Source organism: Dendroctonus ponderosae, unplaced genomic scaffold (assembly GCF_020466585.1).
Source record: "Dendroctonus ponderosae isolate FM_Combo_2020 unplaced genomic scaffold, Dpon_F_20191213v2 Dpon_F_20191213_97, whole genome shotgun sequence".
Taxonomy (NCBI): Eukaryota; Metazoa; Arthropoda; class Insecta; order Coleoptera; family Curculionidae; genus Dendroctonus; species Dendroctonus ponderosae.
The window spans coordinates 36,477-52,212 of NW_026019193.1; the positions used below are offsets into that span (position 1 = coordinate 36,477).

General features: G+C 34.8%; 2 protein-coding genes across 2 annotated transcripts; both read right to left on the bottom strand.

Moving 5' to 3' along the window:
- Positions 1-63: 63 nt before the first annotated feature.
- Positions 64-10,426, bottom strand: LOC125505728 (L-ascorbate oxidase-like). The gene is made up of 9 exons (XM_048670054.1): positions 10,066-10,426; positions 5,245-5,344; positions 4,911-5,166; positions 2,857-3,073; positions 2,093-2,420; positions 1,702-1,991; positions 880-1,101; positions 596-811; positions 64-540 (listed from the first exon to the last, which is right to left on the bottom strand). The coding sequence occupies exons 1-9, from the start codon at positions 10,202-10,204 to the stop codon at positions 389-391; spliced, it is 1,920 nt and encodes a 639-aa protein (XP_048526011.1). The 5' UTR covers positions 10,205-10,426; the 3' UTR covers positions 64-388.
- Positions 10,427-13,926: 3,500 nt separating this feature from the next.
- Positions 13,927-15,715, bottom strand: LOC125505729 (protein PTHB1-like). The gene is made up of 6 exons (XM_048670055.1): positions 15,489-15,715; positions 15,191-15,438; positions 14,861-15,138; positions 14,498-14,803; positions 14,232-14,439; positions 13,927-14,174 (listed from the first exon to the last, which is right to left on the bottom strand). Exons 1-6 carry the CDS (start codon positions 15,596-15,598, stop codon positions 14,005-14,007), a joined length of 1,320 nt encoding a protein of 439 aa, XP_048526012.1. The 5' UTR covers positions 15,599-15,715; the 3' UTR covers positions 13,927-14,004.
- Positions 15,716-15,736: the final 21 nt, after the last annotated feature.

A 15,736-nucleotide genomic window follows, 5' to 3' on the forward strand; every position in this document is an offset into this window, starting at 1 on the left:
TGACAAAACAGAAGCATTTTCGACAAAATCTATTTTAATAACAAAATAAACCTTTGAGGCTGACAGGACAGTAATAAATAAAATAACTATTGTCGTCTGGCTGAGACGTTTTTAACATTTCTATATACATAAATCCTCCATAAAAGTCCATCACTTGAACAAACTTGATGCCTAATTATATACAGCTATCATGGCAGAAGCCGTCGGTCTTATTTGCACGTAATTTTCCAAACATTCATTAGAACGCTGTTTAAAAATTGCATAACGTTAGAGTATTTTTCCATGGCAAGTAGACACTCATTTCGTGGTTAAAAATTTAGAATCAGTCTTTATCTAAACATTCTAACTAAAGTATTATGTACACTTCCGTGTTCAAGCCTTCCGGTAATTAAAGCAGGAAAAACTCGGGTCCTATATAGTCCCCACAGGTGGGAAAATTGGACGGTGTTGAAACCATCTGATGTCTTTCTCCCACTTCTATAGCCAGGTCGAGACCTTTGCTCCATCCATGGGAATTTTCATCTCTTAGCATCCAAATGCCTGAAAGGATGTTGTTAATTAAATCTCTTATAGACACTATTTATTTGAATGTTACCTGGGTTTTTTGCAAGAAACCTTAGAATGACTACACCAAATCTCGGGATGCGAATGGTGTCTTTTAAAACTGGATTATTCAGATTTCTCTTCAGCAAACTGCCAGCCTGATCCAGTTCTCGAATTTCTTTTCTGCTCATCGGACGCTCAAACTGTCGAGATCCGACAATGTAGAAATGGTTCCCGTGGAAATGCAGAATATGTTCATCATCACCACCTGAGTGGGATTTTCAATAGGCAAAGATCAATATTTTTATACTAAGACAATGATTTTTCTACCCGCACCTTGTTCAACTATCATTATTTCCACCGATGTTCCAAGGTCGACAGCTTCCAAATGGACACATTCGCAAATATTCCTTTTCTGGCATTTTTCCGGAATGGATAATTCGTTACAAATCAAATTTGATGGAACATCCATCGGTTGAGTGAGCAGGGGAGAAGCCGGATAACTGAACGTCAAGTTATTGATTCGGTAAATTTTCTTCCGAAGATCCGCATACTGTTCTGAAAGTAGACGGAGCATTCAATGGTATTATGAGGACGGTTTGAGTTATTTCATCCGATGGTTTGAGCCTGAATGAAAATATCAATTTATGTGTTTGCTTCCTTTACGTAAAAACCTGTCGTCGATCATGTGGCGAGTTGGAGTAAAGAGTTGGATCAAAATCTGTTTCAGCTTTTAGTGATGAACAGCAGATTAATAAATAATACCCAAACTGCTTAATATCTTAGCTGGTTTCAGAGCAACAAAAAATTCGAGCCGAAAGTTTCTTATATAACTAGCATCAGTTAAATTTCCCTCTCCTGTTCATGGACTTTCAGTTATTTAGCTGAGCTTGCAAGCAACATATGAATTTTGACTTGTTCTGATGCCGTTTTCTACTAATGGAAAAATTTATTTTCGACTATCACAAGTTTGATTACATTTTCATATTCACACGATATTTATACTGATACGTGTTTAATTAACCTTTCAAATGCAAATATTGACTGGTCAACGGCATCGACCTTAAGATTGAAGCGTATTGGCAAAAAAATAAAACATTTTCATGTTTCAAACGTTTCATCGTGCCCGCATTCTTAACGATTTATAAACCAGCCTACCGTAATCTGTTTCCCGTTCTCCATACTTGTAATCAATCGCCAAAAAGATGTTTCGATCAACCGTCTCTTTTCGCAGCTCTTTCGGCATTTTATCCAACGATTTAACATCACCCAAACAAACTTTGCCAGATTCGGTTCGGCAAAGGGATGTGTCGAAATGCCTCTTCAATTTAGTATTCTTTTCACCTCCATCGTTTGCGATTTTTCCTCCTTTTTTCTCAGTCCCTTTTGGGCGACCTTCGTAGTTGATCACGGCTAATCCATGCAAATCGCTGCTTTCACAACTGGATCTGAAACATCCGAAATGAAAAACGTGTCGAAGTTATCATTTCGTTGCGAATTTTCAAATGGAGTTTCAGTTCTCAAAATTATAACTTGGCAAGGCTCGTACTTAACACTCAAATAATACGCGCCGATTTCTTGGCTAGCTTTCAAGATAAAATCTATTCGTTCTCCCTTGGAGATGCGAATAGAGCTGACTTCGTGAGGGTTAGTCGGATTTCCATCCAGTTCAATTATTTTCAGTAAATGATTGTCAACCGTTAAATTGACGGGACATCCAGATAAGCCGCTAGTGTAGGCCACTCTGAAGCGGTGTCTTCTGCCAGGTTTAACATTAAACATTGTCAAGCTTGATCCTCTTTCGCTTGGCGCTTTACCGTTGACCAGCAGGGCTTTTGATAGGTCCCTATCTGTTGGCGAAGGATGGCTGAAATCACCTACGAAAATCCAATGGTTCAAGATGGAACACTTTCAGAAATCTTCATCCGATTACAGGTATATTGATTGAGCAAAATTATCTCAGCTAATTATACAGATCATAAATGAAATATTGTGCTAGATCAAGTTCGATTAATACCAGTTTAAATGATCTTTTATATTTTCTATGACTAACGCGCTCAACGTGCTTAACTGCCAGTAATTTTTCCAATGTCAATTTATCAAAGTCAAATGCTTCAGTTTTTAATTACATTTCAGACGCTGCCAATTTATTAAATTTATTTGTATTATTGAGTAGCAGTACTTTTGCTCTGGGAAGCATTTTCAACATAATTTCCACTTCCAGTTAAAAAAAAACATGTGAATTTTTACTGGAGTCACTCATGTTGGCTTAACAAGCCCTTAGAATTTGCAGGGGACGGAAAATTTCCTTACCAGACCATTCAGAGATCAAAATATAGTGATCTTTCGAATCCACATCGTACATTTTTTTGCTAGGCTCAGTTCGATCAGATTTCCGCACAATTAAGGCCCCGAAAAGGCCATTAGACCGATCAGCATCCATGTAGGCGTGATAAAAGTGCGTTCCAGGCTTCGATGCTCTAAACTTGTATTGAAACGTGGTGTAACTGGGAATGGGGCATTGAGTGACCTGGAAAAGTTTATTTTTAATTTGGCTAGAGGTAAAATCAGGACGATTAAATTGAAAAATTTCCAAAAAACACGCACGTAAACCGTATCAAATTTCCCTGCTTAAGCGGTCCCAAAGCGAGCTCCTAGTTTGCGTAATTTACATTGTTATCGCTTTCTTGGAAAAAATGTACTAGACTCAAATAAATCTCGAAGTTGTGTCGAACTTTTCGAGCACCAAAGTTACTTTTTTAATTCTTCCATTCTCATTAATTTTGAACTCTTTGAGTCTAGTTTTTGCCCCGAATTTAAGTAGTTGATAAATCACCTCATTTATTACCATTTTACCCTGGACCAACCATGTGCAAGTACACAATTTTAAAGAACAGTAAAATCGCCTGGAAATTTCAGGGCTATTTTAATAGGAAATTGTGAATTTTCGGCAAGTGATTTTTGCATTCCACTCTTGAATCAGCTGGAATTTATCAGTAGATAATTTGTGAGGTGAAAGAATCGAAATCAGGAGACCTCGACAGAAGGCGTTAATCGAATTATTGGGAGAAAAACTGCCGCATTTGATATTAATAGATAATTCTTGGAGCTCCATTGTTTTTCGATTCACCACTTTGACCGCATATTTGTCACACAAGGAACAAAATTGAAAGTCGGTTGTTAAACATCTATTAAAAACTTTTTAGCTGCTCTATTGATCTTCTGCTGTAAAATGGCTTTAAAAATTGTTTGCTTTAGGCAAATTTGCTGAAAGAACGTTTCTAAACGTTGCAAAAATTGGTAGATTTTGCGAAATATGAAGTCAAACTTTCTGTGCTGAAGACCCAACAAAGGAACTAACATTTAGTTGTGTATGCAAGCAATTAGCACGGTAAACCGAAGATATGTGAATAAATTCGTTATTTTACCCAACACATGAACAATGAATACACATTTCTACTAAACAAGTCATAACTCATAATTTTCTAAGCTGTCTTTAGACTCGTAAATAACGAAAGCAATAAAGTTATTCATTATTTATGAATTTGCGCAGTATTTGATCAGTGTACATATGGTAGCAACTGTTGTAGTAGATTATCTGCTAATCTGATCAGCGGTTGTTTAACTTAAATGTAAATACGATTAAAAAAATGTGTTTTTTTTTTTATTTCAACTGAAATTTGGGATCCCAAAATGAGGAAAACACTTTTTGCGCAAAATGTATTAAAACTTCTGTACAAATTCAACTTAGAACACAATTTTAAACAAAAAAAGACAACGATAATGAAAAAAAAAACGTTATAATCATATAGTAAATTGAAAAAGTTGTACGTAGAAATTGTAGTAAAACTAATAAATTGCAAGTTTAAATAAATAAATGTAAAGATAATGAAATCAAAACCAATTGTAATCATGTTTACTTTGCAAAATTTGAACCGAAAAGTTGTGGTAGACAAAAGATAATAAATTGCTTGCATTGATTCATTTCCATCTAAAAACAATTCTAGATCCCTCATATTTGCAGACTTTCATTATCCCGCTTCAGACAACCGAGTTGAAAACTTTACTTATGTTTTCAGTTAGCGTTTCCGCCGTTGACCTTAAAAGCAGAGATCGTATTCCTGATCTGGTATATAAAATTCTTAAATTATATTTATAAAACAACCACTAAGTCCACGAAAATGATGGAAGTTGCTTAAATACAGAATCTAGTCTGAGTCTGAGAATCTAAATGACGCTCTGTTCTCCATTAAGAACTTTTGATAAGGAAAATTTAGGAGTAAATTTAGAACGTTTCTAACTATCAAAGAATCCTGCGAAATTAGTTATAAAATTAATAAACATGAATTTAATTAATTCATACGAACCATCGGGACGCCGTCCATAAAAGGAGCTTCATGGTTTGGTTGCCCTCTCCAATGCAAAGTGACGCTTTTTCCAGGAACCCGATTAATCACATCCACAATCAGAATATCATTCTGGCAAACTTGAATCGGCGGTCCAGGAATTTGCCTGTTTGCAGTAATGATTGTTCTGGGATTACTGGCTTCAGTCATTTGGCAAAAGATGTTGTTGCAACTGGAAAGGGGATGCGAAGAATTTCTGCGACAGTCTTGACAAATACTGGAAAATTATCAAACGGTCTTCAGCATGTTTCATAGGAAAGTGCCTGTTAAAAATATTAATAAGCACGCTACTTACTGATTATCAGTATGATACATTTCGATGTTAAGCTTAATCCTACATATCATTGGCCAGTCTAATTCATGGCAGGGCCTATCACAGCTTTTAAAGTTTTGATCTGAAACAAAGCGCAACTCAGTGGATGTTTAACTAAGAGTAGAGAGCTCTAACGAAATATGCCACTAGAGCAAGGATTAGCAAAAACCCGGCCTAAGAAATCTAGTCCCATTTCTAGTTAGGTTTATATGTCAGATTATGCCCTGAGGCTTAATTACATGTATTCATATGCAGACAATAAGGTACAGTTTTTTTGTATTAATTAATAATAATAGGTATTTCAGAAAGTAATGAGAATGCACACGGACTGTCGCCGCAGCTTTTAATTAAGGACAAAGTCAAGTATATTTACAATCATGGCTAAAGCCGATTGAAGATGTAAATAAGCACAAATAAACAAATGGCCTTTATTTCCGAGAGAAAGTTGGCTGAAGAGAAACGGTACTTGTCATCCGCAAGAGGTGTATCTTGGGTTGGAGATGTATCAATGTAGCACATTGGAAATAACTTTTACCTAAAGCAACATTTATTTATTCATCGAATTAAATTGATACTTGTAAAGGTCATCATTGTGGACAGATGATTGTTCAAGTGAAATTTTTCACTGGGTTGAATGCATACATAGATAAGTGTGGGCAATTGGGGCTTTTTGGAACGGTATTTCGATTTATAGAAAGTGAAGGCTTGCAAATCAAAACATAAGTTTTCCATTAATCACATTCAGGAGCTGGAACATTGCTTTCTTCTAGTTATGTAAGAGTTTCATCTGGGAGTGTACATTTCTCTGAGCAACAAATCTCACGCTTACTAAAACATGCAGAAAAAAGGAAAATCAATATTGTTCTTAGTACTTATCAGCCAATTACGACCAACAAAGGAGTGTCTGTAAATTAGTGAAAAAGCGGAATCTATTATTTAAAAAAATCCATTTCCTATACTCTTCAGCCAATTCATTAGCTATTGCATAAAACATCGAAATTAATGTGTTCGGTTAACATTCAGTATATGTAACAGCTTGTAAAGTCGAAGGCAACGTCGAAAACTTGTGTAATCGGCGATTCTTAATGGGAAAGAAAAGTACAGTATTTGGACAGTGATATAACACGAATTATTGCACCGTAACACGATGTCTTCGCAGAAAATTTCACATTTTAGTATGTTTGAATACTCGGCGTCGCCATTAGCAGCTTTGAAATCAAATAAAATGGTTTATCTTCAAGGCTCTGTTGATCTAGATATTGTTTGAGTACTTAAATATTGAATGTGCATGACCGAACTGACCTGAAATCTTAATATACATTGTTTGGATACTAAATTATTAGCTGGATTAATATTTCTTTTAAAAAAGGCAATTAAGAGTAGTAAAACTCTTCAAAGCTATTTGATACTTTCCAGAATTCTGGGAACTGAAAGCATTATTGAAATGAAAAAGAGTTGAGTCGAAATGGATAAATGCTTGCCTTTCGGCGGGGAAAAATTCCGAGATTAACTGAAACTGAAAAATTGAAATGTGCAAACGGGGCCAAACAGTTTTCAATAAAAAAAAACTAGCAAAAGTAGAAGTAATAAAGTAAAAATTGCTTCAGTACTTTAAGTGGCAATTTGTAAGCCTTTACAAAATCCGATTAACTTAAAGAATTGTAAGTCGAAGGCTATAAAATTCAATTACTACGCGATTTACAAGTTCAAACTTGACGCCTTAGAACGAAAAACACGTTCCGTTTGCTTAAAAAATAATGCAAAATTACTGGGAAATTGGATGATGAACTAAAACAAAGCAACATATAACAGTTTAGACCTTGAGCTGGAACAAAGTTGCTAAAACGCATTCAGAAAATGGCTAATACATGGCCATGGTGGTAATGTGGTAATTTTTCTGATAATGAAGCTATTTGCATGGGATGATCCGAAAGAAGGGGCACATTAGACAATAGACAGGCCATAGACTATAAGTTAGGTAAGTTAGTAATAATCGCAGGGCAATTAATATTTCTTCTTGTATCTAAACTCAACAATATAGATTTTAAACAAAATATTTTTCAATTTCAACAATAAATTTCCTATTCAAAATGTGAATTTCTCTTATCATTGATTTAAAAAAATATATGCATAGTCAAGTACCATCTGGCAAAATGGGGCCAAAACTACAATAAAAACCCAGAAGTCAAATCGAAAACAAAACATAAACACACCCATTTTTCAAAAAATGCTTCGGTCGATTTACATAAAAAAAAGTTCTAATATCCAGTCGGTAATAGTTAATCGTAAATTATTAGAGCCTTAATCTGACTTGTTTTGGAATTTAAAAAACTCGTTTCAGGACCGCCGGCGTTTTGAAAACTTGTCTTAAATCTTCATATGTTTCATATTCCAAAGCGTACCTCAACCTGGATGCTGATGTTTTTTACATATCCGGTGCAAAAATCTAGTTGAAGCACTGTAACCAAAACTAAGAATTGCAGTTCTTTTTACTGAAAACGCGAAAAACTGAATCCACTTTAATCCGCTCGTTCAGAACATGTGAATGTAATTAAATAGAATAATATACAATCACTGTAAAGAAAATTATATACGATTTTGTCCGGAAGTCCTCGATTTTTAGCTATTTTAATATTTCGGGACTAACTCGAGAAATAATTCACAAGTGTCTGGAGTAACACAGAAAGCTTAGTGAGCGGGAAGAATCAGGCGCAACTAATAGAAACGGTATACTAAAAAATCGAAAAACACAACAAAACAAATAAAAATTATACACTAAAACAAGCTTACAGAAAGTTTTTCCACAACGGGCAAGTAATAATTTAAGCATTATTAAAGAATGAGCCATAATAGAAACAAAGCTCTGAAGAAGATTAAGTCTTAGCCCAGTAATTAAATACAATTAAGGAAAAGTTTTGAACATTTTAAGCTGTTACACCTTAAACAAAATGATCTCAAGTCCAAGTTACTAAAGTAAAACGCACCACAGTACAATCTCTAAGGAAATTAGAACTTTATAACATATTCCGTTTCAGTTTGCACTTATTTGGGTTAATTTTAGTTAGATTGTTGAAGGACAGGCCTCTAATTAGCACTCAAACACCTCAATGGCGATAAGCGCGCTAGTGCACAAAACACGAAATCAGCAGTAATTTGTAAAGTTCAGAAGATTTATCTATTGGCTGATTTGTGAATGCTGCAAATTTGATTGAAATAAAGTATTTTTTGTCAATTGGATACTCAATTGATAATTAGAAAACGTCGGGAATTGTATGAATTGTGCGCTAATCAGCAAAAACTGATTTCTTCATCGCTTTCTTGCAACTTTTAAAAATCATTACATAGAAGTTCATTGGGACATAATCAAAAGTGATTTAAACGCATTTCACAAACTCGAATTGAGCGAATTATTTTTTCGTAACATGCACATATTTACGTGCATGCCAATTTCACTGAATTTTCAATAAAACAAACTCGTAAAAGTAGAGCTATTAAAATAAAAATTGCTTCAGTACTTTAAGTGGCAATTTTTTTGCAATAGCCTTTTCAAAATCCAATTATCTTAAATAATTTTAAGTCGAAGGCTGTAAAATTTAATTACTACGCGATTTACAAGTTCAAACTTGACGCCTTAGAACGAAAAACATGTTCCGTTTGCTTCAAAAATAATGCAAAATTGCTAGTAAATTGTATGATGAACTAAAAGTAAAAGAAAGCAAAATATAACAGTTTAGACACTTGAGTTGGAGCAAACTCATTTCAATTTGAAAATTTGATTTTTTGCAAAAATGCATTCAGAAAACTGCCAATACCATTTTTGGTGGTAATTTTTCTGATAATGAAGCTATTTACATGGGATGATCCGAAAGCACAGGCACATTTTCTTATCTGAGGACTTTATAGACAATTAATAGACTGTAAGTTAGGTAAGTAAGCAAGTCCTAGAAGCCCAGTAATTAAATACAATTGAGGAAAAGTTTTGATAAATGTAAAAAGTTACATCTTATACAAAATGATCTCAAGTCAAATTTGCTATAGTAGAACGCAACAGAGGACAGTCCCTAAGGAAATCAAAAGTACAAAGACGAAATTGGGAAAATAATGAATAAATACAGCACGCCAAAAGTTTCGAAGAAATGTGTGCATTAGCTGATTATTTAGCTAAAGTGCCACTTTCAGTACCTTATAACATATTCCGTTACAGTTTGCACTTATTTGGGTTAATTTTAGTTAGATTGTTGAACGACAGGCCTCTAATTAGCACTCAAACAACTTAATGGTGATAAGTGCACTAGACAGATGCAATACTTGAAACAAACATGAAATCAGCAGTAATAAGTTAAGAAGCCTACAATCTATTGGCTGATTTGCGAATGCTGCAAATTTAATTGAAGTCAAGTATTTTTTACTCAATGGATAATTAGAAAATGTCGGAAATTGTATGAATAATGTATTAATGCGCGCTAATCAGCAAGAATTGATTTCTTCACCGCTTTCTTGCAACTTTGAAAACTTATTACTAATAAGTACTTATAACTAGGACATAATGAAAAGTGATTTTAACGCATTTCGCAAACTGTGATTGGGCGAATTATTTTTTCATAACATGCACATATTTACGTGCATGCCAATTTTACTGAGTTTTCCCTTAATGAGAAAGCAAGGACAGTACATTGAGTTAGCAAGTAAGTCAAATGATAGATTGATGCGGAACGGTTTTAGCAATTAAATAAGTTTCTTTGTATCATTCGCATTGCTCTGTTAAATCAATAATCAAATGATCAAATTTAAAAAAAATCTTACCTGGCATCGGAGTGAAATAGACAACTGTTAACACTGCCGCCACCATCCCTAAGACTATACATAATCGGATCAAAAGACTTTGACTAGCTGACATGTTGATTTCCTTTCTATTGTTGTTTTTTTCTTCACTTTCCACCATACCAAAATCAGTGTCTTACAAAATCGAAAATATTCAGGGCACTTGCACAAGGCAAAAATTTCAAGCATACAAAATGCCTTTGAGGAAAAGTGACATACTGTCTTAGTGAGTCGCTCTAAGGCCAGCTAAGAAGAGTGGTGCATGTTAATGACAAAACGTACGACACTGAGTGCTTCTAATGGTAAGGTTTTGCACTCGTGCGTGCACTAAGCTTGCAAACCCAACCAGCGACCGTAGGAAATGTTATGAAAGAAGAAAGGTGGAAGGAGTCAACCAAGAAAGAGCATTACGACAAACCATCAGGAGTGATTTGTGCCAAAAATACGGGGGGGGCTTTATTGAAGTTTATTAATGCCAATGGAATTGAAGAATTCCAGACAGAATTCCGACCTGATTGCAAGCTTTTATTCGAACTATTTTTAAAGCCCCAGTCCACAGTAATATTAAAGAGCATTTGAAAGGATTTTTAACATGACTTAAGTGGCATTCAACATTTTTATAGAAGACGATTTAAGAATATGATTCTCAGAGCGAGAGCGGGAAAACATTCTTTCGCTAGATAGATTTTTTCAAATGTCTTTTGCCCGGAACATCTAGTTTCACTTCAACATAATTTCTTTGCAGCAATGCAATTTACAATCGAAACAATTAAATACTGAAATTAGAGCAGATTCAATTAAATTGCTTTCTGCAAACAAACATAAAGCAAATCAGCATGAGCAACCGACAGAAAGCAGCAATAAATTACACTGCAAACAGGTTGCAGTTTTACACTACAAACTGTTGACCAACATCCAACTATTTCAATCCCCTCGTAGAAATTAGTGTATTATATAATCCATAACGCGAAGCCATAAATGCAGACCTGACCCGCGGAGTAAAAGGGAAAGTCCATTTTTATCGGCTTAAGAATGAACATGTAGATACCTCAAGAGCCGGAAGCTGTTATCAATACTGACTGTTAAAAATTTAATTTAGAAAAATCCAGGAAATTTTCTTACCTTTTTGCTTGTACTGGATGAATACTCAACTTGAGTATGGACAGTGTATTTTTTTTTTATTTTTAGGTCTTGAACTGACCACGGCATGTAGAAAATAAATCTCTAGTAATTAATGTTTTAAAGCTAACATTTTCCAAAACTACTACTCTTGTTAAATGTTATTTTCAAGAGATTTAAGCGTACATAAAAAAGTACAAGCTTCATTAATCGCAATTGAATTATCTATGGGGACAAGAAGAAAGTTTAGCTGAAAGCGATTCAAATAGCTTTTTTCCATGTTTTATGGCGCCAGTTAACACTGTAACAATTACCAAGATTTTAAAATTCTTTGGACAGTAATGCGTAAATGCCCCATAATAATTTAACTAAAATCTTCTCAGTAAAAGCTATTTAGGACACACGTAATTAATAGCACAGCATTCAAATGGCCAAAGAAATACAATAATTTCAAGTCACATTTCATGCTGTGTTGCTGGTTTCGTTTAGCAACTCTCTTTAGAAATTGAAATGTAAATAACCATCAAACCATCTGTAAAACATGTTTCGTTTTAGCGTCTCTCAGATTTAATCAGTTAGGTTTATTTGACTCTGATACTTCATCAATTTGAAAACCTGACCTGAAGAAGAAAGCATGGTTGAGTTTTTTGGGTCCAATAGAAATCCTGCGTTTTTTCTCAATACTTTTCACTCAGGAATTTGATTGCTTATCATTGAGGATGTCAATTAATCATTGGCTTTAAAAATGCAACATTAAACTTGGATAGCCATTAACAAGTGGATTATGTAGAATTTTTATCTCCTAAACGCTTTTCAGCAAATGAATCACATTTAAGAGCATTTAATGAATAATTCATGAACGCCCAACAGAGGCTGAAATTAACTTAAATGCCTGAAGGATTTACATTGTTTTTCCGACAAGATTCGGTGATTTGTGAATAAAAACAAATCAGCTGAAAAAATCAATATTCCTATTTCAACGTGTTTTTAATGGTAATCTAATGACCAACAATTTTTCCTTCAACTGTGTATTACAACGGGTCTATTTTCCAATCACCTAGCAGGAATTGGAAACCATTAGATACTGATTTATTGCTGCAAATTTTAAAAGGAACTGAAAATTTGTATGAAAATGTGAAAAATTATGTACTAAGTATTGGCGATATTATGCCGACTTTTAGAAAGCTCACTATATTTTCTCATCAGTTGATTAATGTGGCAAGCGCTGACTTAGTAAATTAAAATTGAAGCGTTGAACAAACGCAACTGATTTTGATCACTTTCAACGAAAAAAATGTTGTTTGCAGTTTTTTCAAATGCGGATTTAATCTCGCTAATTACGAAAGTTTTTATCTTTTCCTTCTTTTTAAGCCGCAAATTAATAAATTGTTTATTTAATTTGCAAATAATTTGCAAAAAAGTTCTTACATTTCAACAACAATACAAATTAAATGTTAGCAAACTTTTCGAAACAACAAAAGATTCTCAAAAGCAGAAAACACACAATCACGTGAAAAGCGAAATTTTTAAACCCACTTTTCCATGAAATAATGGTGTTTGTAAATTCAATTTAATGACCAAATATGCACGTGATTCGGCCAAAGAAGGTAACTTGCTATACAATCTGGCTTTTCTCTGCTCTTGTGCTCCACTGACCTCTTTCGTGGTGTTTCGCGATTAAATTTTATAAAAATGGAAATATTCAACCGTAGGAAAATACCGAAGCATCACGAATATGCAATTTGTGCGATTTCACATCTCCGTTCTATTCCAAGACAATTAATGCATCGCTCATCCAGTAGAAAAAAGGGTGGCAAGCAAGGTTGAGCTTACATGATTAATAATCAAATCGTTAGCAATAAACCAGGAAAAAATTATTGTGCCACATGGATTGCACAGTAAGCGTCATTCATCAGAGCGAAAGAAACAATAAGAAGAATACGCTCGAAAGCCAAACTTTCTTGGAAAATGAAAGTTAAAAAGAAACAAACAAGATGATCGGCAGCTACACACGTGCAAACATAAAACAAGATGTTGGATCAGACCCAGATTCCATTCAGTACTGTACGGTATATTTTTACTGTATTAAAAAATAATTTAATTTGGTCTTGAAACTCGTGTGGTTTTTTTGTCTTTGAGACCAGGAAAAAATTCTATTCCACGACTAGTTTCAAACAATGACTGCAAAAATATAACTTGTTAAATGTGCTTTCTTAATTCAATATAAAATTTCAACATAAAAAACCGACATTAGTTTTCTAATGATGCGTTTTTTCCTTGATTTCTCATGTGCCACAGATACAGTCTATATTACTACATTTCCAAAAAAACTCTTTCAAAGTTTAACCATATTAAAAACGTATTTTATATTTTATTTTTTTAACTCTCTGAATGAATTAGACAATTCAACTTTTGTAAAATAAACAACGGTTTCCATGATAAGAACATTGAGAAGAAAATACATCGTGATTATTTAAAATAGCGAATCATCAACACATTCAATAATTCCTCTCGAAGATGCAGACTTTGTTTGATTACCTACATTTTTATCTCTTGTGAAGGAAGGAAAGCAGATTTGAACAAAAAAATAGTTTTTGAAAACTAGTTTATTTTTCAAAAAAAATAAAAATAAATTGATTAAATCACTAAATTGAAAAAACAGCCATATGAAAGCCAACATTACTGTTAATGCTTCCAACTACCGGGAAAATACAAAGGCATATCTAATGACCGTAATAAATTCTAATTAACCAAATGCGCACACCATTAGTGGTTAAAACATCAACTATTAATTACAAGAAATTATGTGATAGGCTCATTTGGGTCTGCACTATTTTGACCCTGGTTGGGTTTATGCATCCTAAGACTTTTCCTTGCAGAAAGCAACCTTGAACTAAATTCTCCATACTGACTTCCAATTGGTTTTCCAGCTTTTACCTCTTCTGATTGGTCAGAATCAGGTTTCTGAGACTCTGGGAAAAATCCAATTTTTTGCGTGTGGTTTGGTTACTGCCTTAATCCTTACTTACCATCTTTATCAAAAACATCATCATCTTCCTTCAGTGCATGCTGTTTTGGCAATCTTTCCAAAACCTGCCCCAAATGCTTCTCAAACTTCGCCAAATCTTTCACTTCATCGAAACTAGTGTGTGGAGCTCTCAACCGATCTTTTTCTGTTTTAGCCAGCAGAGTTCTGAGCAAATAGCAGAACGAAGCATCCATAACATCCTCCCAAGCCTAAATAGAGGACATAATATAGACTTCATAATAGGCAAATATGCAGTCTCTTTTTTACCTGTATATCTAAATCCTTCACATTGGTGCAAAACAGCGAACTAATCATGCTCATCAAATCCTTATCAACGTGAAGTAAATCGATCAACTGTTTTGCCAAATATAAGGCGCAAGCCAAATCGCTTTGAGCTTTCGCCAGATTCTCCAGCTCGCATTCCAATTTGTCGGTAATTTCCGATATATCTGTGTAAGTGTCTCCTAGCAAGAGCTCTAAAGGCTTTAAGGAGATCGGGTTTTTAGCTCTATATTTGGCGATAAGGCGCTTTTGAATCAATCGAAACTGAGCCGTTAGCTGGCACAAATTTTCCTGCAAAAATCCTGCAAAATTGAGGCTTTTCCAGTCGTTAGTGGTGTTTGCACTTACCTGTAATTCTTTCACTCGACTCTTTGCAATAAAGTGCTCGTTAGCGTAATTGAAGATGTCACTGGCCGGTAAAGGTGAACTGAAAAAAACCTTGCAGTCTGGCCCACAGTTCTTTTTTAAACGAGCTAGAAGAAGTTCGATCAAAACGGGCAGCATGGTTACGGTATCGGATTGCAAACGGTATTTCTCTGAATGTTTTGCAACGAGAATTGTGGCTCTGTTCCCAGAGGCCCCTTTAAACCCTATGGCATTGGGCGATGCCTGACTATCACAGTATTCTGAAACAATTTCAATCTAGTCCAAATTCGGGAAGTTTTTGATAAAAAACACCTTCAAATAAACTAGCTAACGCCCTAGGAGGTTGATCGGTGGTCAGAGTGATTTTATGCTTATTCTCCTTTTCGGCACCAGCAGCCTCTAAAATTAAGCTACTGGGCAGCAGAGTGAACCGAGTTAAAGCTCGAGGAACTCCAAAAGTATTGATCACAGAAACTTTGACTTCTACAATTAAAGAAGGCACATCTTGCGCTTCATCTAGAAACGCATGGCTGCAAACCCGGGCGGTTTCGCATAAATTGCTAAAATATATTAGGCTTGAGCAAACACCACACTTAATGCTTGTTCGTACCTAAAAAAGTGTATACTGGGCACCACTTTCAATGGACGTTGGACCAAAATTGTTACTTGCACTTCTTGAAACGACGCCTGAGGCACAATGGTAATTTTGAGGCCGCACATGTAGTTGCTGGCCGCATTTTTAATGTTATGCTGAAATGTGCAGACTACGATTTCTGAATCCACTGCAATGGTTACATCCAGGTCTTTTTCGATGTTATTTTGGATTGTTGCATCTAAAGGAAATTCGCATTGATTTTT